The sequence below is a fragment of the Pan paniscus genome, chromosome 8, assembly GCF_029289425.2.
Source record: "Pan paniscus chromosome 8, NHGRI_mPanPan1-v2.0_pri, whole genome shotgun sequence".
In the NCBI taxonomy this organism is placed as follows: Eukaryota; Metazoa; Chordata; class Mammalia; order Primates; family Hominidae; genus Pan; species Pan paniscus.
In genome coordinates, this window is record NC_073257.2 from 79,255,745 (window position 1) to 79,282,121 (window position 26,377).

The 26,377-nt window shown below is 33.0% G+C and overlaps 2 protein-coding genes across 7 annotated transcripts in view; one reads left to right on the forward strand and one right to left on the reverse strand.

Annotated features, from left to right (window-relative positions):
* LRRTM3 (leucine rich repeat transmembrane neuronal 3) overlaps nt 1-17,282 on the forward strand; it is a 191,977-nt gene extending 174,695 nt beyond the window's left edge. Inside the window, exons 3-4 of one of the 2 annotated variants that reach the window (XR_008954530.2) lie at nt 2,557-10,019; nt 10,532-17,282. Coding sequence is in view for 1 of the 2 variants with exons in the window: in XM_003830309.7 (XP_003830357.2) it covers nt 2,557-2,766 (210 nt within the window). In the remaining variant the exon portion in view is untranslated. Of the gene's footprint in view, nt 1-2,556 lie in introns of both variants that reach the window. The other variant, XM_003830309.7, reaches the window with a different exon arrangement.
* Nucleotides 1-26,377, reverse strand: part of CTNNA3 (catenin alpha 3) — a 1,760,513-nt gene that overhangs the window by 1,188,763 nt on the left and 545,373 nt on the right. The window lies entirely within an intron of this gene.

A 26,377-nucleotide genomic window follows, 5' to 3' on the forward strand; every position in this document is an offset into this window, starting at 1 on the left:
ATGTTTATATATTATATATGTATCTGTATGTGTGTACCCCTACATATACACATGGGTATATATCCAATGCTAACTCTCTTAAATTTTCAAAATCATTTAGGTCAACCTGGGAAAAATCTACTGTGATGCTGTATTCAGATATGGCTAGCTGTTACATTCTACTTACTGATACATCTTACTATGTTATTTTATTGTTAATAAGATAGAATCAACTTTAAAATGCACTCTCAATTACATGGAAATGATATATGTTAAACATTCACATTGCTTATAAGTTCCATCCTAATTTCAGAAATATTAAAATGTGAAAAAATGTGTATTTATATTTAAACGGTATAATCATGGCATAAGGTATTTCAAAATAAGACATATCCAACAGTAAGAAACTCACTAAAGAAAATAATATGTGGGATTTTTAAAACAGATCATCAGAGCTAACTATTTAATTGATAATGGTTCAAATTAGGACTTGCACTCTGCATACCAGTCAGTAGCCTTGATACATTAAATCAAGCAGGAAATTGTGTGTGCACACACACACACAGAATAAATGTATCATGGTTTATTATTTTTCATAAATCATCACCATAGAAATTACAAATTATTCACAGTAGAGTTAATTCTAAGTAAGCCAGAAATGATTCTGCATATATGAGGCATAAGTTTCCATGACGAATAAGGACAAGTATATAAAATCCTACAGATATATGACCCATAACACATTACAGAGCACTGATTTCCCAGGGGATAATGTAAAACTCGTGTACCCAGTAACAGTTCTATTTTTGTTCTCTTCTATAACTCAAATCTATTCATGCTGCACATTTACTTTTACATAAAAATGTATTTTAGTTATCTGGGCTATTTCATCTGTGACAACAAGATTCTTATTTATTTTAAATGGAAGTATCCTATTTTATTCTTAAGCATTTTCTTTACGATCTTTCAGTCGCCTTGACCATTTTTTAAAGTATGTGATATCTTTCATTCACGCATCAGATAACTTCATGTTTTAAATCTTAAAAATCCACATAAATAGGAAGAGTTACTCTGGAATTTTCATTTAATAAGCTGGATTACATTTCTGTCTCTAAGAACTAAGCTATATATATTTTATATGCTGAAATATTCATATTATAAGCAAATAATCTTAAAAGAAGTGATTAGTTTTATTTTTTATTTTTTTGATTACTTTTATTAAAGAGATAAAAGGTAATATTTGCTCCAGGAATTTTCATTGAAGTAGAAATACATGTAAGTAGAACTGTAGGGATGGAAACAGAAGTGGCAAAGATGGTTCTAATGCATGGAGAGAAGGGGAAAGAATGTAAAGATGCAGTTAATAAAAAAATTATACCTAGGCCTTCTATTTTTCTTAGCTTTGGACTCTAATCTCAGCTAAGATCAGAAAGGAATTTAGTCTGATGTGCTCAAACAAATATACATTCTATCTGTTAACCAAACAAGAATGGCAGAAGCTTTTATCCTCCAGAGAATTCAACAGCATGAATTAGTAATTAGGATATTAAACCAAGATCAGGACTGAAGGTTCCTGAAATCTGCCTACTTTTTAGGACAAGTTTTTATCTTATTGAAAAAGAAATGGGAAATATCTCTAGATTTTGATATCTGATTATATTTCAGGCTCCCCTTTGTCTGTAACATGTGTTTCCCTTCTCACCATGGTCATGCTTGCTTTTTCCCTCACCTTTAGAACTTGCTTTCTTTAGTTGGCAAGGGAGTCCCTTCCTCATGTATACTACTGGTTCCTTCAAACTAGCATCATCCTTTGATGCTTTTTGACTTTCATAGGAACCATAGATTTTTCCTGGGAATTCTCTATGCTTATCTAAATTTTAGATATATGGACCAAACTACAGACATTAATATTTTAAGGAATCTTTATGATAAAATAAATATTAAGAAGTCATGGGTAAGAATAGCCAGAATGGCTTGTCTAGATAATTCTCTTCTGCAATGGTTATCGAAGTGTGGTGTGTGGATTAATAGTCCAGCATCATATAGGAACTTGTAAGACATGTGGATTCCAGGACCTATACCAGACCTACTGGATGAAAAACTTGGGTGGCAGGGGGTTGACTAGTTAAAGAAGTGGGTGGTGATTTTTGTGAATGCTAAAGTTTGAGAATCACTCTTGTTCTATTGTATCCTAACCAAATAATAGGATAATTAACACTAATAATAATAATAATAGTGTTTATCAGTTCTAAAAACACAATTATTTTCCCAGTTAGCGAAAGCAATTTTCTGACTGTTCCAATAAATCTTTTATCATTTTCAGAACCATGTAGGCTACTACCTATCCGAATCTTCTAGTAAAGAATTAAGCAGTTTCATCCCAGGATTTAAAACTGTTGCACTGATCTCACCATATGGGAATAGGGGGCATTAGCGGGATAATATAGAGACACCTGGGCCACAGGGCCACAGATATAACCATGGAGGTTAGTCAGGTCAGCACTTCAGTCTCTAAATCTTTCCCCTAAAGTTGTCCATATTTTTATAACTGACTTTTCTCATGTCATTTTTCCCCAGATACCTTTATCAATGAATGTGTCAACCTTTCTGGCATACGACCAGCCCACAATAAGTTACTGTGGGGTGCATCATGAACTTCTCTCCCATAAGTCCTTTGAAACGAATGCACAGGAAGATACGATGGAAACACACCTAGAGACTGAGCTGGACCTGAGCACAATCACAACAGCTGGCCGAATCAGTGACCATAAACAGCAGCTAGCTTAACTGAGATCATTGGTAGCCAGGGGTTGCTACCAAACTTTGTAACCTCAAGAACAAAATGAGGAAGATGTGTTCATTGTGGACTCTAAAAACAAAACAAAACACAAAATCCCCTGTTCAAATAAACAAAAAATCCAAGATTGATTCATGAAATAAAGAAGACATGAATTCTTTTAAGTCTACACTTTGTAATTAGCTAAGTTGTGCAGTATTTTTTGACTTAAACAGAGTATGACCCTGAAAAATAAAAGAATCTTTTTTTTCAAAACTCATCCTACCTACCTGTAAAAACTGTACAAAGCTAATGTATTTTTCATATTGTAAAGTTTCAATTGTAGAAACAACTGGTATGTACAGTACCATAATTTAATTACATTTTACTTTAAAAACTTTACACATTTCAGTTTCTAAAATTTTAAATTAACAAAAATTATTTCTTGTGTTATTCAGAGTTACTCAGTTTTGTAAGGACTGTTTTGTTACTGCTTTTGTGCCCAGAAACCTTGACTCTAAAATTCTGTGCTGTGCGAAACATGCACGATTTTTATTATGCTTACTGCGTAGAATTTTATCTACTTGTTCCAGAAATAATACATTAACCAAAAAGGATTTAATTGTTCAGACTTGTAAGAGGTTCTTCAATTACATAGGCAGGTTTTTCTTAAAAATGAAAAAAAAATCAAAGATTTTTTTAACAGTTCTCAGACTTAACTGTTGCCTTGAATTACAGCCTAGTTTCTAAGCAGTGAAATGTAATGATAAAGAGGGATATTTTAACATATTTCCGAATGAATGACTCATTATTTCATTCTTTTGAGTAACCATTGTTAAGGGCTGGGGGAAAGCATGGACAAAACATCACTGGAAACAAAGGCTGTAACCACAGCAACAGACTTTGTGATACAGTTAAAAGGTGCAGCTGCCAGTGACAAATAAAAACTTTTGTTACATCTCATTATTTTCAGGCCAAGGTGGGAGTATAGTGCATAATAATTGTACAGTAGCAATTTTTATCCTAATTAACCCATAGCGGTTTACCTAAAAGTAACCATCAGTCAGTGCAAAATGTGCCTGGTTCTTAAGACAACTTTTTATTTAGAACTGTGAGACCGGTATTTTGGAAACATTTCAAAGGAAACATATGAATTTGTTTTGCATTGTGCACTACATCATTTCTCTCCTGAGGAAGAATTTTAAACATGTACAGCTCATTCAATACAGATATGAGCCATGGTGGAGAACTTTATCACTCAAGTAGACGGTAAACATCCTTAATATGTTCTAAATTGTTTATATTGCTATCCATAATGGGATTCACCTCCAAATTATCAAAGAAATAACTCAGAGTAATTTGACACCAGCCCAGATCATATATTGATTATACAATTGTATTATAAAGTTCATTCAAATCAAATTAAGAAAACCTGAGTCTTTAGAAGCTGAAATAATCAACTTGTTTGTGCTGTTTGCTTGACATAGGTTATTGTTTGAAAATATTGTTACTTTATCAATAGTAATCATGCATTCTTGTTTTTTTTTAATGGAAAACTGCAAGTTTCAATTACTGTTGCACTAGAAGTGCTTTTTATGTTGTCATTTTATATTCATGCCATCAAAAGTAGATTGACAATACATCAATCTAACAGGCGCCAATCAAAACAATGAAGAAAAGAATAACTGAAAACAATGTCAAACTTTTAAATTTTTATCTCTTCCAAAGAAGTTATATCTATAAAATCTAGTTTTATGCAGGTTTGTCACAGCAAATTTAAAAGCGGATTCAAGAAGAATGAACTTAAAAACTGTGGAGCAAATTTTTGTCGAAAATATAGAAAGTCAGAAAGAAAAAAGATGTAAATGTTGGAAGAAGCAAATTCTATTACTAATTCAAATGAAACTAAATGTCAAACACAGTACTTGTGTCAACTATTTAGCATCCCAGATTTTGTAACATATTTTGCATAAATTATTTGCTCTTCAAAAATTTTTGTCATTTTAAATCTAATTTTAATCTTTATGTTTTCCATTTTCTAATTTCCTTGCAATGTATTATTCTTATTCTTAATTCTCTACATTGAAATTTGGCTTTACGTCGTTAGCAAATTTATAAAGGGTTATAAAGCTATGATTCGTGAGTCTAAAATCAAATGCAAAATTTTATTTATTATGTAAACCAAAATGTCATTTGCAAGTTTTCTCATTAGAAGTTATCCTTGCAAAGATAGAAAAAGAAGAATTAATTTGTGTAAACAAGCACAAATTAACATATTTGTTAATAAATAGGTTTATCTACTAATAAACCTATTTCTAGACACATTCAAATTGATAATGATTTTTAGAAATGTTAAGGTTCCAAGGAGTCTTACAAGTGTATGCCCTTGATTTCCTGAAGGAAACCACTTTCTGTCTTAAATATTTGGAATTCATCTAAAGTGAACGACTATAAATACAAGCAATCACCTTGGAACCACAGCTCTGTGCAACCAAGGCCCTAAGCTACACCAAATACGCCAGGAATTTTGAGACTTCTCATCTTTAAATTCAACCAAAAGGGTCTTTAGCAAGAAAAAAAATGCTGGATGATGATGATTATTATTTTTGCTTAATTTTTATTCTGCCATGTCCAGGTTAAGGGTGAGGGTGGTGACAATCTGAAAGACTGTGTCTGGAATCTTTATCACATATTTCCAATTTATTTCAGTTTTTGTCTAAAACTTGCATTTCTAACCTATCTTTTCCAGCATTCGATAATCTCCCATTTCCTCCCTCTAACCCCCATTCCTATGTCTCCCTTCCTGTCTATTCCTCACCGATTTAAACAACTGAAATGTTTACTTATGTTTGGAGCTGAAAAATGGAAAGTTTCACCCAGCATGGTTACAATAACAGCCAGCAGCTGCAGCAAACCATAAAGTTATGCAGTGTTTTGAAGTTCACAAACCACATTTTACATAAATTATCTCATTTTGTCTTCGTAACAACCCTATGAAGACACATTAATCTCAAAGAAGTTGAGCTCTCACCCCAAAACGCAGGGCCAATAATTGGTGCAGTTGAATTATTCTCAAAATTTACAGGCTGTTAGTCTTTCCACTGTACTAAAAGATTTCTTTCTCTGATCAGAGCCAGAGAACTTCCAGAGATAATGGATAGAATGAAAGAATATATATCTATATATATTTGACATGTTGTTTAGTAATCCCTATTTTAATTCAATTCTCCATCTGTAAAATATTAGCTAACTGAATTATTTCTGTGTTCTACTCTGGGCTCTCACATTAAAACTCTGTTCAAAAAGTTTAACAAGTCACATATTTCTTAACATACAAGTTCGTTTGTGAATGTGCAGAACAGATGCTCCCAAGATGTGGATGCATGTAGGCCCCGAGGTACAGACATAAAATCAAGGAAGCACAAGGAAAGAAACCCCAAGGAAAAAGACCAAAGACCTTCTAAATTGAGACTGCATAATTATAAAAGAGATCCATAGTACAGGGTTGAACACATGTTCAACACTTTGTCAACTGAACACATGTTCAATTCGGAGCTAATTGGGAAGACTTACATAAAATTCTTTTTCTTTTTTTCTTTTGGCAAGATTTCTTCTTAAACCATGAAATTTTTTTTACTTGTAATAATAGAGAACAATTTTCTCCATTCTCCTTATAAGAAAAATAAAATATAATTTATCCAAATTGATGTATAGAACCTAAAACATATGCTAACTTGCAAATAATATATTTTACTGATCAACTCATTTTTGTCAAGTCTCTATTTCTAGTCCCTCCTGAATGTTTTGGAAAACCACGAAACTATACAGATTAATACAAATTACATTTTTACAAGGAAAGAAAACATTCCCAAATTTAACACTCAAGACTAATCACATAATCCTATTTTGAACTCAGATCTCTCTGACTCCATAGACTGCTTAGAAATAGTAAAATCTTTTTGCAAAAAAAAATTTTCTAAAATAAAACTATTGTATATGAGAGTAAAAATATATTTGTTTTTGATTGTTCCTGACTAGAAGACAGATATCATCTCTCAAACTAAACACTCAAAATAAGAAATTGAATGCATGAAAACCAATACCTGATGTGAATTGTTGTTATTAAACTGTATAAAAGAAATGCAGATGTTCTGGGTATGTCAGAGCATGTGAAAGAAGAAGTAATGGGACTGGCAGGTATTTGGCCTCAGGAGAAAAGGTGAAAATTTTCCAGAATAGATATAATAACATCTTATATTGGCACAGCTCTTAACAGTTCATAATACTGGGTAATATAACAATCTCCTAATTGATCAAAAAGTCTCAAGGTGCAGATGAATTGGTCTTGCAATAAGAAAGAGCTTCCAACTCCTCCCATGACCTTCCCAATTTTCCCCAACTGTCTCTAAATAGGGAGGCGCCAAGTACAAAGGACCCAGGAGCAATGCTTTCAAAATTCTGATTTACCCCAAAGGTAGGGTACCTGGACAATCAACAATTGGGCTTCATTTTATCATCAACATTAATGGGAAAGAAATGTTTGAAAATTTAAAACCAAGCAAACACACACACACACACACATCAAAGTGGTGGTGAGTCTTTTTTGAAGGTCTCTCATGACTTGCATTATAGTTTTATTGTGAGATAGGAGGCAACTTATATTTAATTTATTTAGGGTAAAATTCACATTTTAAAAAGTCCACCATTGACTTTTTTATTCTATGAAGGACAGTGATCTTACAGCAGCAGAGTGCCTCAGCCATCTAGGACTTAGGCTACTAAGTTTCTTCCTCCTAGCTCTCATTTATAAATTTTGTGTTATATGATATCTGTCTTCCTGAAAAGGTGAGTGAAAATTTATTTTGTGTAAATCAAATAATATTTCAAATGTATCAAGAGACCTTGTGATAAAGGAACCTTGAAATTGCTTTTTAATCTAAAATATTACCTGCTAATTTATCTTTTTTAAATTGATTTCCATATATCTTGTGTTATTATAACACAGCACACTTGTACTGCATGGTTTAAAGGTTCTGCAAGACAGTCTTTGCCTCAGTCTATAGGAAATGACGGTCTGACTCCAGGTTTTGAGTTGGTCAGTTGAGCAGTTTCAGTCATTTCCACTTACTGACTTTATCTGGATTAATGTGGAAAATAGTAGTAAGACAACATGGATGGATAAATTTGACAAATAATTTTATTTGTTTAAACTTTTGTCACCTATTATATCCTTGAAGTTACTATTAAGAGGTCAAGTTGACTCCAAATCCCTTGTGTCAATACTAGATTTACTGAATCAGAACCACTGGGATGGATCCCAAAATATGCATTAAGACATGACTGAGGTGATACTAATGCATGCTAAGTTTTGAAAAATATTGCTCAAATGAATTTATTTTTCCTAAATCATTCAATTGCTTTCTATTCTAAAGTAAAATTGTGAATTCTTGTGCTTTCCCATATCAATGTGAATCTAGTTTTCTAAGCCTGACTGAACATTTTTCTTGACTGAGGAAAGCATACCAAAAGACAACTATATAAAATGCTCAGGTTGCTTCCTGACAGACTGTTGTTTATAGATTTTATTCCCCATTAACTCTTTCGAGAGGCATATCTGAAAAGTCTTAAGGCTTCTGGGTTAGTTACTTGTTAGTTGCACCCATGAATATAACAATTGAAAAGCTGGAAGTGGGGAGAAAGGCAGGAAGTAAATTATGATGTAGCAGGCACTATGCCCTCCTTGTCTCATTTTTAAATCATTTTAGGAAAAAGTATAACCACTATTTTAAAGAAAGGAAAATAAGGCTCATAGTAATTAAATAATTTGCCAAGGCTCACACAGTGGGGTTGAAGATTCAAATCTAGATTTGTTAGGCTCTAAGGATGTGCTCCTACCCCCATCATAGCACATTTTCAAAAGTGAGAAGAGATTATAATCAATATAATGAGGCTTATATATATTATTCTGAATAATTTATACAGAATTATTTATTCTGTATTCAGAATAAATTCTTATTCTGAACACAGCAGAAAAAGAATTTGCCTATTTCCAAATAGAAAAATTATCTTACACTGTGTAGAGACTTCCTTCAATATCCTAAACCAGAGGCCTAATGGAAACAACAACAACAACAATATTTTCTTGAAGTTTTATACATGGTTTCCTAAAAAGAGTAGACATTTGAAAGAAAAATCCTTCAAAACATAAATGCCCTTGAATATTGATGTCATATTTTTATTTCCAATCATCTTAGCCCTTTTATAAATTTACAGCCAAAATTACAGCCAAAATTGATAAAGAAATATCAATAATATAACCTTCAACTGGCTGAAAAAAAGAGGTCAGGTTGCCAATTTTACCAAAAACTATATGGATGAATGGTCAATAAAGTCACCAAGTACAAATGACAAGGTGGAGAAAAACACCAATAATCTACAGTCGCAAACTGTAGCAATGACATGGCTTGAGCTACAGAATATTTCCTGTGAGTGATTTTAAATGGCAATATTCCTTATAGGAGTATTATAACTTACACAGATGATATGGGATCTGGAAGCATACTATATCAAAAGAGGCTGAAAGATAACCTTTATAATAAGGCAGACTCTACTTGTCCTACTCAGAATGTAATATGTAGTTTAAATATAAAATAAATATCATTTCCTTGTTTCATTACTTTGTGGAGATGGACAAATGAAATTATTTTTTGAAACTTATTTTTAAACTCACATCTTGAAAAACATCTTCCTCAGTCTCAGCTATTCACAAATGATTCTTAAGTAGACTCTCGACTCCATTAGTGTCTCAGGAGCTTTTTATTAAACCACTGAGTTATCTCTTCTATCTCTCCCTGAACTCCACAAGTGCAAGTAATCCCATTGGTTTAATTACATTAGCATTTTACTCCATCACAGGATCTGAACATATAGCATCCATGAAAAACATACTTCTATAATACACACAGCATTCAAGAGCCAGTAAAGCACTCTGTAAGTCATGCCTCCTACTAAAAATGATCACGTCTATAACTGTGATAAAAACTAGGCTATAAATTTAAAACAATAAATCCAGCAAAGAAAGAAATTCTAGCACACTGGATCTAATATCATTGTGTCTTCTCATTCTGGCACCATTACCATCATACAGAAATGTTATCTGAAATATCTAGAATAATTCTGATTGTGGACAACAAAGATGCTCCTGGTATCTGGGTTGAAGATGTGGTAAAAAACAACAAAGAAGACAAAAATTACACATACCAAGGTAAGTGAAGGGCATGTGATTTATTATTAAATAATCTGCCAGTAATTTTAAAAACTAAGACCCATTATTAAAATTTACAATAACATTTATGCCATCAAGTGTCATCATAAAGGCTAATGTGGATATTTGGAATATAAGAGAAATGTGGTATTCGTGATGGCAATACATATTAAATGACAGATAGATAGATAGATAGATAGAATTAATTCTACCAAAAGAGAGACTATTAAGAATAAAAATTAGTCCAAGAACTATTTCTATTATTTCTCTAGAGAGAAACTGAATAGACAGAGAAAAAGATTTAAAGTAAATGCTACATGTTCTTTCCAAGGTCAAATTTGAAGTAGTCCAAAACTATAAACTCTTGAATTGCTGCTTCAACCATATGAGTAATTACATTAATTCCCATACACCTCGTCAAAACCTGATGTTGAGAAATGAATTGTAATTTTAAATATACTCCATCTGTTCTTGCTGTTTTACATCAATGATATATTTGCTTTCAATTACAGATCCATAAATATAATGCCCTAAACAGTCTGATGAAAATGTGGTGAAAGATTGGTCACCGCTGTTTTTCTGTTCTACCATAAGGCAATTATCAGAGTGGAATGGCCACCACAATGGGGAGCTGGAAATATGATTTTTAAAGTCCTCTCTAGAGGTCTTATTTTATATTCATTTATAAATTAAGAAAATTATTGCCTTGAGGCAAAAGCCTGAGAGCCCATACCAGCTCTAGTCTGACTACACTTACACCAGAGAGGTCTAGGGAAACACACTGAACATCTCTGAACTTGCATATTATCTGGAGAAAAGACTGAGATCCTTGTGATGTCAACATTTTTTCGCCTTTGGATGTGATGGAAACTTAAGTTCAGTGTATTGGACATCCTTCAAAACTCCCTGCCAGTTTCCTCTTTAACAAACTTCAAACCTGAGTTTCTTGAGCCACCATTGGCTTTGACACGCAGCTATTTAATAATGAATCCTTGTTACACTTCATCATTTTGTGGAAGAATTACACAACTGGGGTTGTAGCCCTTAGCGGCTTTTCCCTTGCCTTTGGATCCGGTTATGGGATAAAATGTGTGAACTTGACATGACACATTGGTACTACCACAGGGGTACTGGAAGAAGAGCCTTCTAACAGATAAACATTTTATGTAATATAAAACTGAAATGTAGTTTGGGGCCACTTCTTTTTAACTTAATAATCTGATATAGTTTTCAGATAACTGCATGCTTTTCTGCCACTGAGAATATAAATACTATTGTCTGTAATGAAAACATGGTTTTGTTGTCATATACTTTCGCTTTCTGAGGACAGATCTCAGACAACTGATTGTGTTCTGTAATTACCAAAAAGAATGTCTATTTAGTTTCAGAAAGAATGGCTTAATGCCAAACACTTTAAGACAAAATAACAACTAACACTTACTGAATGTTTACTTTTCTAAGCATTTTACGGGTGTTCATTCAGTCAACATTAATATGGCAAAGAGAATTAATAATAATCCTATGAAGTAGATACTATTGTTTTTCCCTTAGAAAGATAAGAAACGGATGCACAAAGCAATTATATAACATATAGCTATTAAATTGTGCAGCAAGGATTCAAATCCAGTTGACTGATATATTGAAAAACTGACCCCTCTAACTGCTCATTTAAGGTCCACTGTATAGACCCCAATGCTAAGTTCAAAATTCTACCTATTTAAGGCTATCACTGAAGACATTTTTTCAATATAATTAATGTGTTTATTACATACCTAATATATGCCTCTTGGAAGGTAAGAAAATTTTAGAGATACATGAGTATATGACATAGTCCCTGTGCCCAAGGGACTTACAGTCTTAGCAAAGAGAAAAGACATCCATATTCAACAGAAATAAAATTCAAGAACTAAGTTTAATACCCGCAATCATAAACAGCAGTTAGGAGAAGATAAAATCAAAGTTAATAAGTTTGTTGGGAATATCTCAAGGCAAAAGTGATAAATGACATAGAACTTCAAACTAGCAGTGAATTCAGATGGGCAAGACAAAGATGAGAGGGCAGTGAAGGGAGAATATTATATTTTTATTTACTAACATCTATTATTCCAATAGGATTTGTTAGATTCATGCTTCTCTGGAAGAGAAAGACCAGGCTCAATTTTTGTCCTGATTGCCTAAAAGCTCAGAGCCAAATTAAATCTCTTGGCCTTTCTAGGCAAGCCTACATATTTCCCACATTTTTCTGAACTCTAATTCTCTTTACATTTCTATTTTATCTTCTTTGAGGTGGGGGAAAAGAATATTAATCCTTTCTTTAAAATGTTATGTCAGTTTCAATAAAATGTTCATAAAACATTTTGAAGACTGATCCAGGCAATGGCATTAATTTCAAATAATTATGTGAATTAAATCAAACAACTTTTTAGAAGCTAATAATTGTAACATCCTCCATCAAAATACTGTTTGGCACAAATGAAAACATGGCCTTTAGATTGATTGACTTTTTCTTTTCAACCTTTTTAGTCTTTATGTTAGTATTGGTGAATATTAACCAGAATTTTTATTTCAAAGAGTAAAAATAAAAATCATTTTTGATTGCTACATTTTACAAACAAACAAACTACAGTAGAATATTATTAAAGACCATGATCAAAATCATTTAGGTGATAGTGAGACAGCCAGGTGTGAGGGGGTCCCTGGCAAAACTCCAAACAGGTCTGCACACTGGGAATGTGCACTCGGGTGCAGTCACACAGAGGTTCCAGTCCATTTGCAGCAAGGAACAGCCTGGCCCCTCCTCTTCCTGTGTGGAACTTGGGATTCAAGCGGCCAAGCAGGAAGTGCTCTAGCAGGGACTCTGGCCTTGCGGAGAGTCCCTGTTTCCCCCTTTTCTTCCTTTTCACCCAATAAAACCCTGTCTTACTCACCATTCAAATTGTCTGTGAACCTGAATATTCCTGGCCATGGGACAAGAGGCCTATCTTTAGCTGAAATAAGGAAAAGTCCTGCAACAATAGCAAACAGACCAGTACTAGAATGTACATTTACTTATAATTATTTTTCACTAGAGTGAAACATTTTTAATTTATGAATGCACTGACATTAAAGAATATGCAGAATTATTTCTGCCTTAAAAGTACAAATAATTGTCAGTAAAGTTGTCATTTAAAAAGTACAGTCAAATATATATATTTCTAATCTGAAACATGATACATAAGAAGCTACTTTAGATTTTTTGAATTTTTTTAAGTTGAGAAATATTCTCTTCATCAAATTCTGGACAATTAAGTTACAGTTACCTCTGTGTTTATTTGGTAGGTACAAATTTTCATTCACGGGTATTTGTTCAATGTGTCTTCTATATATTTTATACTATATAATGATATTTTGATATTTTTAATTCAAATCAATAAAATAAGCATTTATTCATTTTTATTACGGTATTCCAGTGACTATGATGTGAGACACAGTGATCAAATGCTTATAGTGAATAAATAATTGTGACTCAATGTGATATTTCTAAAAATGAAGTCTGTACATGATGCTGTGAAATGATCGGGTTTGCTGAAAATCAGAAAAGACCTCACAGAGTAAATGCTACTTGAGAAACTTTAGGTTTGCCATTTATAAAACTCAGGTCTGTCTACAGGCTCCACATCCAGCTCCTAACTAAAATTTAGAAGTCTTTAGATGTCTGTGGATATTATCATCTGGAAAACTGGGACTCTAATAGTTTCTGAGTCTAGTATTTTCCCCATATAGCTACTCAGTTTTTTCTAGTATATATGTCAAATAAAATTTTGAAAAAATTACCCCTTCCCACAATCTTTTCAAATTAATCCTCAAATGAAAAGGATTTAATTTAGCTATTCCATGATAAATAAAAAATATGCAATTTTATTGAATAAACTTAAAGTAATTAATAAATTCAATGTACGGTCAGAAGTTTTCTGTTTTGTTTTGTTTGTAAAAATGTCCATTAAAATGCTACCTATGTGGGTTAAAAAGCCTATAATACAATTTCTAACTTCAGGAATATGTGACAACATGTAGAAAGGGTATATTGGGCTGTGCAATTTAACTTTTCATCACCTACAGGTTATGGCATAAGACTGATATGAAAATGAATGAGAATTAGGTTATATGTAGAGTCTTTTGTCTTTTGTTCTATTACTATAAAATATTTCATTTAAAAAGTAGGGAAAAAATTACTAAGGTGGTGAATTTGCCTGATATACCAATAAGCACAGCTGTTTCGGAAGTTGCTTGGTACCACTGACTTTTTGCTTCTTTAAATAAGTATTTCTTTCCTTAGCAAACACTTCTCTTTATGAGAATACCATTACTCTCAAAAGATTCCAATGTTTATTTTGTGCTTATGGCACTTTTTAATTTAAATTTTCAAGAATGCACTTTGCATTAAGATGAACCAAAGTAGTATTAGTGAATTCAGCAACCAGTTCAAGGCATAGTTTTCTGATTTTCCTACTTAAGAAAATGAAGGCCAGGCGTGGTAGCTCACGCCTGTAATCCCAGCACTTTGGGAGGCCGAGGTGTGTGGATCACGAGATCAAGAGATCTAGACCATCCTGGCCAACATGATGAAACCCCACCTCTACTAAAAATACAAAAATTGGCTGGGCGCAGTGGCCTGCGCCTCTAGTCCCAGCTACTCGGGAGGCTGAGACAGGAGAATGGGGTGAATCTGGGAGGCGGAGCTTGCAGTGAGCCGAGATCGCGCCACTGCACTCCAGCCTGGGCGACAGAGAGAGACTCCATCTCAAAAAGAAAAGAAAAAGAAAGAAAAAGAAAATGAATATATTTTAATTTTAGAATTTCAGAACGTATCCGTATTAACTCGAAGAAAGTTATCATGAATAATGCTATTTTAATGAATGCTGAGGGAATTGTGCCTAATATTCTAAAATACTCTTGAGAATTATGAAGAGTGTGCAGTATGGCAAAGGCAGCCATGAGAATCCCCAATATATAAAATGTATACTGTATTCAAATAATTATTTCTCAAAAATATAAATTTTCACTCTAGATAGTTTTCTACAGGGTGGCACATGCTATGTGGTAGTAAATCAGCCTGTAAAACTGAACTCATTAGACAATAACTACTTCTATTAAATACCTAAAACACCCTTAATGTGAATGTTTTGAACTTATTTTTATATGTGTAGAGTCTATAATTTGTTAGTGACTATAAATTAAATTATAACAACCTTTAGCTTTTTTAAGTTTCACAATTGTTCTGTATTCCAATTAAGAGGCTCAAAATCTAGTCTGGGAAACTCCACTTGGCTTACAAAAAAAAATCAATATGCTTTTTATTTCATGGGGCTCTGGGATTGTTAAGATTAGCATGAAATACTGACATTTACACTCCTGAGTGGACTAGAAGGGGAGCAGGATGGAATGATGATGGCAAGTAATTGGACAATTGGACAGTTTCCAGAAAGGCTTTAAGAAATACTATTAAATCTCCATCTGCTGATTGAAAATTTCAGGTTCATAAGGTATAACAATAGCTGAAATACAAGCCTTAGATGATCTCTACCTTTCCTTTGCAGGTTTGTACCCCACCTACTTTGCAAGAACCTGTGACAATTTTTTAATTAAAACATCTGCATAATTAAACATTTTAGGCTAATGATGACAAGAAGACAGGCCATATTTTATTACTTTTGTTGAACTGCCCAGTGTATATTACATTTGCTATAAATTAATTACTCAAAATCCTGCCTTGAAAATATGTTATAATTTTTAAAAAAAGAAAATAAGGAAAAGAGAAGAAATAGATTAAAAATTAAATTAGGGTCTTACACTTATAATGAGATGGTTCTAAGGAGGTAAGACTTAACCTAAATAAGTTTTCGTTCCTTTGAATTAGTGGAATAAATACATCTTAAATTTCTCCATTCCATTAGGACAGATCACAGGTGAACTTGGTGAGGGAGTAAGTGAAGAACAGTTAGAGTTGCAGGGTCCTAAATCAACCACAGGGAGAATAATATATTACTCTGCTTATTTTACTCTTCCTCTCCTCTTCACGTTTATGTCTTCTTCAGTATTTCCTTCTCAGTTTGAGTTTTATATAGCATATGACATACACATATGTGCCAACACAATGTGAGTGACAAGACTGGAAGAGGAAAAGCTTACATTAATTTATCTTGAAAAATGAAATGTCCAATTATACAACATTATAGAGTGCTAATAGCTCACCAAATAACATAAATAAGATTATATTTCACTCAGTGCCAGACCTGACAACCAAACCTAGGTTCCAAAGTAAGTCTTTCTTTTTTCAATAGATTGAATATACTAGAGGTTAAGAAAATTCACATAAGGCCGAATCTCCTCTTTAAAAAATCCTTTGGCATTTTTCATAAAAACAGCTCTTTGCCCGTGGCTCAATTTAGGACTTTCACAAATCCCTTGAATAATGAAGGTCTTGGTTTTACATGACTGTTTATGTGTGGTATTCTATGAAAGGTCCAAAAGCTTGTTAAGGACAATTGCTAAAAAAATTAAAATATATCAAGATTATTTTTGTCAAACCAATATGTGTTAGAAAGTTATCTATTGAAGTGTATTCCATATACTTAATATAATATTATTATAATAAATGGCAAGATAAAAAGAAATCCACTACAGGATATTCCCATTTCTCTCCAGAGTCATGGTATCAACAGATAACACGCCAGTCTCCCCAGGATACCACTATAATTTAATACATGCAAAGTATCCATCTAATTTACCTGTTACTGATGAGAAAATTCCAAAAGTAAGTTTCTCATCATAGCAAATCCTGAAGAACTAGCATTTAAGCTATTTCATTATGGGGTGAAAAAAATCATCATTTAGAAATAAAAGTACCAATTAGTAACAAATTATGTACAAGTCACTCTAGCACAGTGTATTTCAATCACTTCAGTAATTTTTAGCCTCCCAAAAAAAAGTGTCAGAAATGAGGCATGAAAAGCTATTAAATGAATCATTCACATGTTGAATAGATGTTGTCGTCAGTTTGTTCTCTCATTGGAAATAATGAACAACTGATTTATTTATAACTGGTCATTATGATAATACACCTTCATGTTCCACCCTTTTCAATATATTATGGATATGTTATAACTGTCTTATTTTATAGCTGATCTAAAATCATATGCTTCCATTAAAATTTCTTCTTTTCCAGGCTTTCCCTTAATTTTAATGTTCCTTTGGCTTGGGGTGTAATTAAAATGTTTTTACTGACTTGGTTCCCTTGTCTTTTTTTCATTCCAATTTTCTGTCTTTTTGCCTGGTGGAATTTATCCATATCTTAAGTGTATGTAACTAGAGTCTGAAATATGAATTTTAAGTAGCTGCAGAATACATTTATGTAATCACTATAAAGTGGATCTTGTCAGCACTTATTTAGTCAAGTTTACCTTGTTTTCCTTCTGAGATAAAGGTAAGCAGAATGGATAAAGTAAGATAATGGAAGCTGATTTGTATTTCAGAGAAAAAAAATTCTTGGTCTTAAGAGTCAAGGCAAGAAGACTTCATTCGTTTTTCATTCTTTTTTTTTTCTAAATTTCAGAGCAGAGAGGAACATTTCCCTTGAATGTTCCAGTGCTAACACTGTAATTAATTTTGCAGGGTTACATTCAACAATTTGTATGTTTTGCTGCATAACACTCTGTATATGCACTGGACTCTGCCCTCAATCTGCACTGCAGGTTTATATAGGAAAAAGCCTTCAGGGATTTTCTTCTATACTTAATCAAAACTCTTTTTGAGAAATACATCCATCACATTATGGAATATCATTTTTTTAAAAAAACATGTGAGTAATGTACTTCAGAGCTAGGTCTGGAAAAAAGATTCCCTTGGGAAATGGTTATGCTTCATCCCCAGTGAGTACTAGAGGCCTGTAACACAACCTGTCTTCTCTATACCTTTGCTCAGAAACCCAGAACTGGGTTACATTCGCTATCATGGTGACCATGTTAAGACTCCCATGGAGTGTCCCAGCTTTCTCCTTTGTAAATACTTTTTATATACTTTTTCTAATCCTGTTTTGTTAATCCTATATCATATGTCTTTTGTAATATGTTCTCTGAAATTATTTAGAGAGAAGTAAAAGGTAGAAATGAGGAAATAAATCAGAGATACTATTCTTTAAAAGAATTTTTTTTTTATTTTTACTGAAATGGTGGCATTATCTTAACTTTAGGATGCTAATTTTTTTCTTCCTAACATCATGCCCACGTACCATTATCTCATCCCTGACTCATCTTTAAAATTTTAGTTCCTTTATTTGCAATTTACATATAAGATGTGTGGAAAAACCCACAGATACACACTCACACAGCACGCCACTGTTCTTGTATGCTGTTGTTCAGACATAAAGATCACTAAGCAAAATAGGAGATAACATTTCAAGACTTTCTCCACTAACAGAAACATATTCTCAGGTGATCGATTAGAGTCCAACAAGGTTTATTTTCAAAAGAGTCAGCAAGCGTTAGAAATGAATTTCTCAACAATTTTGTTTTTAAGAGACAGGGCCTTATTCTGCCACCCAGGCTGCAGTACAGTGGTATGATAATAGCTTACTAGGCTGGGATTGGAGGGGCAGACAGGCAGCTCAGAAAAAGAGATTTAGGCTATCAGAGAAGGTGGAAGAATAAATGTTTGGATATAATTATCATGGCTTATTATCTACAAGGTGGAATTTGGCTAACTTTGTTAATAAAACAAGGTACAAATCATTTAATGACAACCTATAGACTTTTAGCTTACATTTAGAAAATACTTAAAAAGAGTTTTTCCAGCCTGAGCAACATAGTGAGATCCCCATTTCTACAAAAAGTTTTTTAAAAAATTAGCTGGGCATGGTGGTGCACACCTGTAGTCCCAGCTACTCAGGAGGCTGGGGTGAGAGGATCACTGGAGCCCAGGAGTTTGAGACTTCAGTGAGCTATGATCACACCACCGCACTTCAGTCTGGGTGACAGGGGGAGAACTCAAAAAAAAAATTCAAAACAGATATTAGATGCAAGAAAAGAAAAAAAATTAATGTATATCAAAATATTAAATTCTGTTCCCAATTATTATATAATTCCTATATCACCAACTTTCTTTGAAAATTAAAGACTGAATTTGTACCAATGTACTAATTATATATCTATAATCGGTATATTTAATAAGTTAAAATTTTGGAATATAAGGCCTCTACATTTACATTTTAAAAATATTCTTAGACAAGGTTCTGGATTACATTTCAATTCTGTTCAAAGAGTAAAATGGAAATGTAAAAACAGAGATGTCTCCTTAACAGAGTGAAATTAATTTACAAATCTAAGCAATATAAAAACATGAGTAAAAATCTAATTTAACTGAATTATTAATATTAAAGCTAGTCCACACAAAATGTATTTATTCTGGAGTCTCTGTAGATTTTTTTATTGTTTTTCCTGCTGCCATCAACTTTTGTTATACTATAAATATGGATGTAACTGTATCTACATAACTACCAGCACACACCTAAAATTAAATAAGAAATTTTAATCCAGTAGTTCTTAATTTCTTTTCTAATCCTAAGTACTTAAAGATATAACACACTATTAATAAATCACCATGGTGATGGTTCTTAAAGGTGTGGGTGTGTGTGTGTGTGTGTGTGTGTGTGTGTGTGTAGCATGTGGGGAAGGTGTCCTGGAGAGGATACAACCTTCTGTGATTTTCCTCTGCTAAGAATCAGCCCTGAAGGGTATAATTCAATTACCTCTTTTTTAAAAAAAATCTCAGATCTTGGCTTGGGTCTGAAGCATGAATCACGTGGAGTTTAATGCAGCTTTGGGTCAACCCTGATCAAGAAGACCCCAGGAAGAGTGTGGGAAAATTTAAATTTGGATACCCCAGAAACGGGATTATGTATCTAAGAATCCTATATAGCATGTCTTGTCGTATGACATTTGTGTCAGCTCAGAACTTCCACAGTTCTTTCACAAGCTCAGATCATATCTCTTGGAGCCACTTTGGTCCCTACACACCACAGATTCCATCTCTGGGCTAATATTTGACTAACTTCAAGATTATGTCAACACTGTCTATGCCTCATGCAAAAGCCTCATGGAAGCAATTAATCTAACAACAGTGCAAACAAGACGACTATAATCACCCAGGTGATCATGAAAAAGAACATGAGGGAAATAAAAATGAGATAGACAGATTCTGGAAGCATGCTGTAGATGTTATGTTTTTCAATAACAGATTTGGGGACTGTTGTGGGGTGGGGGAGGGGCGAGGGATGGCATTAGGAGATATACCTAATGCTAAATGACGAGTTAATGGGTGCAGCACACCAGCATGGCACATGTACACATATGTAACTAACCTGCACAGTGTGCACATGTACCCTAAAACTTAAAGTATAATAATAATAAAAAAATAAAATAAAATAAAATAAAATTGATGAACATGGGTGCTACATGATACAAGTATCAAAGGAATTTCAGACTTGAGTAATTCTGAAGCCCACAAAATTAGCCACAGGATTTATCTTTTGTTCTTCATCTACTAGAGGAATGGATGTTACAAACCAATACAATGAAATTAAAAATAAAAAATAAAAATAAAAATAAAAAAACAGATTTACACCAAAACTTTTAAAGAAATTTGTGATAGGAAATGGTTAAGAGGGTGGGGAGAGCGGGCAAAAGTTGGGTCTTCAGATCCTACAAGCAGAAAGGGGCTCTCTTTTAGGTCAGAGCTGATCTTTAGTTGTTTTGTAATGACATTTTGTCTGACACTTCCTAGGCCAAATATTTAAATAGACACCTCTAAAGAAGTTTAGCAATTTGATCCTCTCTGCTTGCTCATTTATATTATTTCTTTAAGTTACATTTATGCTCAGTATTCCTATGCTTCATAGGTATTTGGCAAAAAAATTTAAAGAGTTATTTTTTCTTTCTTTGTTTTTTTCTTTTTCTCTAGCTTGCTAAAGAACAATCAGCCAGATCCAACTAGATGAGTCAACTATTCCCCAGGCATAACTCCTGGGGTCATATCAATTGCATTTGCGGCAGTGGTATAATAATTTACTATAAATGTCTTAAATTACAGCATTTGAACACGTGCCAGGAAATAATACTTTTCCCCAAAGCAGATGAATCATGAACCTGAAATACATAATGCACCTCAAAGGCATTTAAAATTCTTCTAAGGAGTGACTTATTCAGATGATAGAATGTTGACCATTTGATTTGAGTGGTGACCTTCCAAAAGCAATGAATAGCATTTCAATGATTTTCAAATGTCATTATCAAAAATAAAGTAAGATAGATATATAAAATAGGTAAATATAGAAGCTTCTCTAGTAATGCCTCCCTTGGGAGGTAGGGAGCCTGGGAACCAACTTCAATAAGAATCTTGGCTTCTCTGCCCTTAGTTTTTGTAGAAGGGCCCTTCTCATATGTAGAATTTTGCCTCTCCAAAATAGCTCAGATATCTATGAGGGAGTTTGGTTGAATTTGAGAGTCTGAGAGCAAGTGATATTAGATAAAGGTTATATAAAGGCTACAGTCAACATCACAGAACAACTCAGTTTATTTAGAACAGCCAGTTGAAATAAATCTAAGGATCGTAGCACCTAACCATCTGGAAGTCAGTTTTGAAAAAATATATATATATATAATATATAAAATATGCTTTATGATTTTGTTTATGTGGATCTATGAGATAAGTAAAATAAAAATTAAAAATTCTATAGCTATTACTTTATATGTGTATAAACACACATGTATATGCATAGATATTGTTGAGTCTACTAAACAGTGTGCTTCTAGATTTGTTCATGCATTCAATAATATTTATTGAGAACTTACTATCTTCAAGACACTATTAGAGATTTAAAAAATAAATTAGATATAGCTGATGGTGTAAAAGAGGCTTAAATGTGATTCATCTCAAAATCATCAGAATAAATAAGACAGAAAATTTTAATTACTGGTAGTAAGAAACAAAGATGATGAAAACCTAAGCCAGGCTGCCATGAATTGAACAACAGAGAAAAACAGCCCTGGGTCTGATCAGTTTGACCTTCAGCAATGTCAGCTCACTTCTTTGGGATTCTGCTTCTTTATCTGAAAAATAAGGGAAATTTAACCATGTGATCTTCAGAGTCCCTTCTGGCTCCAATATTTAAAAAAAAAAAACAATTATACTCCATAAGTATGATTTAAACCAGAAGGTTCAAACCTCATTCTTCACTTGCGATAGCTTCGCTGATGAATAGGAATGTCAGCCAACATTCCATCTCCTTTCCCTTTCCTGCTCCAGTTTGATGGAGGTACCAGCTAGCAATAAAATAGCATTGAGAAGTTGGGACTCACAAAAAGAATTGTATCCAAAACCACAATACTGTGACTATGGAATTATTGTTTCTTTACCCTAACATATTAAAAAATAGCTGATGAAGAAAAACAATGAAAAGAAGACTGTAAACACGTCGAATTTCAGAAAATACCTGGGAGACAAGTGTATAAATATTTTGTTTGAAATTTTTTTAAAAAATGAACATTCAAGTATTTCATTCAGAATTTTTTAAATGTGCAAATTCAATTATAAAGCCATGGTGATCACAAGATACAAGGTAAAGTTTTATTATTAATTTGAAATGTCTTGGTTTGAAAAAAGTTTGATAGTAAAATCAAGGTTAAATGAAATATCATGAAGCTGTGCAATTAGGTTAATAATGAGGTGCCTCAGGGATCAGTGCTAGCACAGGTGTTCAGTATATTTATTAATGACTTAGAAGAGTTCTGAATAATATGGAAGCATATTTGGATGACTTCATAGATATTTATAGCAATCAAACGGGTAAATGACTGCTTTTCATGACCGATTCAAGAGCAATTATTTAACACATTACAGCAAATAATCAACAAGAGCAAATTAATGTGAAGTGGGTGGAATTACCCAAGTTTTCTTAGCATGCTAATAGCTAACTGAAATAGTTATTGCCTTTCAGGCAACAGTGGGCGCATCTAAGACATCTGTCCAGTAAACAGCACTTTAGGATAAAAGCATACTCAATAAAGGTTGGAATAAAGAATAATGCAAAAGAATTATCTAAATCAATAATTATTGCTGAAAATTTCTACACACCAGAGACTTGCTCTACTGAATGGCACTGTTGGAAAAGAGTGTGGTTTCCCAAACCACATGCTAGGATTATCTGGTGTCTTAGCTGGTGATTTTCTAAATAGTTTTCCATTATCATCCATTCCTCTCCGATATCCATTCACTGGCATTCCCAGATGCCTCTCAGGCAGGAATAAAACTTACAAGGACATGCCCTTCTCACTTCTGCTTTGCTCTGTTCTAAAGGGTTTCATTGATATTAACTTTTATGTTGAAGATCTCAAAGCTTTGGAAAAATTAAAAGTCATCCCTTTTCACAAGAAAGATGGCATAACACTATTCAATAATAGCATGAACTCTATTATATCCTCCCCTTATCCCAAAGTTAATTATTGTGCATAGAAAGAAAACTTAAATGTAGCATCATTTCAGTTATAATTCATTCATTCCAAAATATTTTCTGAGTGCCTATTTTATCTAAAGCACAGTAGTAATAGAATAAAAATGATATTAATAAAAATATTTGGAGCCTGCCCTAAAAACTTAGAAAGCCATGTCTCCCCTCTCATGAACTAAGCATTTCTCAATCCTAGTCCATATAAACTACACATAAATGTCATCAATTATATCATAATTTGAAATATATGAAAATTAATAAGAATCAGAACTGTTTATGTAGAAATATATAATAACATTTTTAACCAAAGCATCATTTTCCGCTGCCATTTATCTTTTGTACCAGAGAAAATATTATGAACCCTGAGGTAAATTTTCTCACATGAAATATAACTTAGATACTTCCCCAAATTTTAGAGAAAAATACAATTTCTGGACTGTTTGGGACTAAGAAAGTAGGCCAATATAACTAGAGTAAAGCCAAATACTAATGAAAACATCAATGTGTGTTCATATTAGCTCTACAAAATAACCAACCAGCAAATCCACTGACAGAATGAAGATATGTGTGAAGTACTGAGAGTGAGAATTTTTCTTTTTCTTTTTTTGGAAGATTTGGTAAAGCATCTCTATTCTCTATTTATGTCCACCTGCAAATTTCAGATGTAAACATCTAGAGTAATATACCATGATCACATAAGAATTCACAGACTTTCAGAATCTCAGTGTTAAAAGGAAACTCAGACGTTAACCATTGTTTGAGCTATACATCTTCTCTACATCACTGGACATACTACTACCGGAGATAAAAAAAAAAAACATACACACAAAAACTCATTAATTAAAGCCAAAGACTTGCAGCGAAAAGCAAATTTTCAGCAATTAAGTAAACAATGAACCTCTGTTAGAACCTCAAACATACTTACTAATGAGATTCACCAGGGGGTCTGGAATTATCTATTTAAAATATAAAATTACAAATTGGAGAACAATTCACTTATCAGAGGTGTGACAATTCTGTTAATTTTTCTTTCTAAATCTTTTAGTATCTATGGGTTTTTGTGCAGTGTGATTTAAATATAATTTTAGTAAGGGAAAACAAGTAGTGAATGAGAATTCATTAACAGGTGGTCAAATGCAAAGAGTCTATCAATCATGCTGGTATTTTTAAACATCGGCAAATTTAATTCCATCTCTGGGGGAGTAAACTCATTCTCTAAGGTATGTGACACATCGTATTTATTTTTAAAGGACATTTCAGAGTGTTCCTTGATTATGAAATACTGCAAGTATTTCCTGCCTTAGGTTTCCTAGGCAGACAAAAAGGCAGGCAGAATCCACCACTGCAAATCAGATAATTCTAAAATAACCAAATAGTGTTTCTAAAAATGAGAACATTTCCATATCTTAGCTCTAGATAAAGAGATTTGTCATGGTAAAACCAACAAATCTGAATCAGACCTAAAACTATGAAATAGCACACAAGAGGGATGCAGAATTTTGTGCTGAATTACAAAGAGAAGTCAGATCTGCAAATCCACAATGACATAATAATTAAATAAATTTAATCAGCTTTTACTGAATTCCAGTTTTTAAATGTCAGGCAATTATTATGAAATGACTTTTTCTACTTGCATAATCCATTGTGTATTATATTTCTACCCTGAATCAAGTGAATGACTTGTTAGTTTGATCAAAAATTATCACTTTATACTACAAGGGAAAGCAACCATCTTATCCAAACTACATGGCATTAGACTGTATAAGCTTCCTTTGGTGAAGCAAGATATATATATTGATTTTATCATACACATAGACTCTTCAAGGTCAAATAGCAAGTTGAAGGGAGAAAAAGTATCCTGAATGACCATTAATGCTCTTCTATACCATGGCTTCAAAATCTTAAAATACTTTGCATTTCACAAGAAGTTATGTGGCATTTGAAAACCCTCTGAAATGAAAAGAAATTTCTGATCCCCAAATGGAGTAGTCAAGAAAATTGGGCACTTTCTAGAAAATAAAAGACTCAATATTTCAGGGCACCCTCCTGAATGACAAGGAGAGTTACAAAAGAGAAAAGCCAACAAAAACATCTCACCTACTGTATATATCTTGTTTATTGCCCATTTTCTTGATGAATATTATAGGAACATACAGACTGATAAGATTCCCTTACCGTACAAAGAAAAGTTATCCTGTTTTATAATGCGTAAGTCTTTCCTAAACACAGAGACTGCATTTTGGTGGTTATTCTACTACATGGAGAAAGAACTGATGTTGGTGAAGGTGAGTTGCAATATTGTACCATTAACGTATAAATAAAGCATGCCCATTGCTGGTAGTTATCCCTTCCCAGGTTTCAAACAGGAACTGGGATTTTAAATATTTCAGAAATAATTTCTTCTAAGTCTCTGTTGTCATTGTATCTCTTTCAATTTTACCACACCAATGATATTCACTGAGCAAGATTCCAAAACCTTTATAAAAGCATTCCCTTGAATAACACCTTAAATCTTACTCTGTTCTAAATTTTTAAACTAATAATAGTTTATCTGAATTCTCCCAACTGGTCAATTCTGTCATAAAGCTACATAAAAACCATCTTCTGTATTGCAGATTATTTTTGACCAATCGATGGATGAAATTTTGGCTATTCTTGTTAACAGTGTCTCAGTGTAAGCATTGTTGTAGTTATCAGCTTTGTAAGAAGTTTATGGAAATGACAGAAGCTTTGGACATGTACTCACTGATAGACACCAGAATAAATCATGAACAAAACCACTTTGATAGAGAATCAAGGGAGTCAAACTGTAAATGGTAAT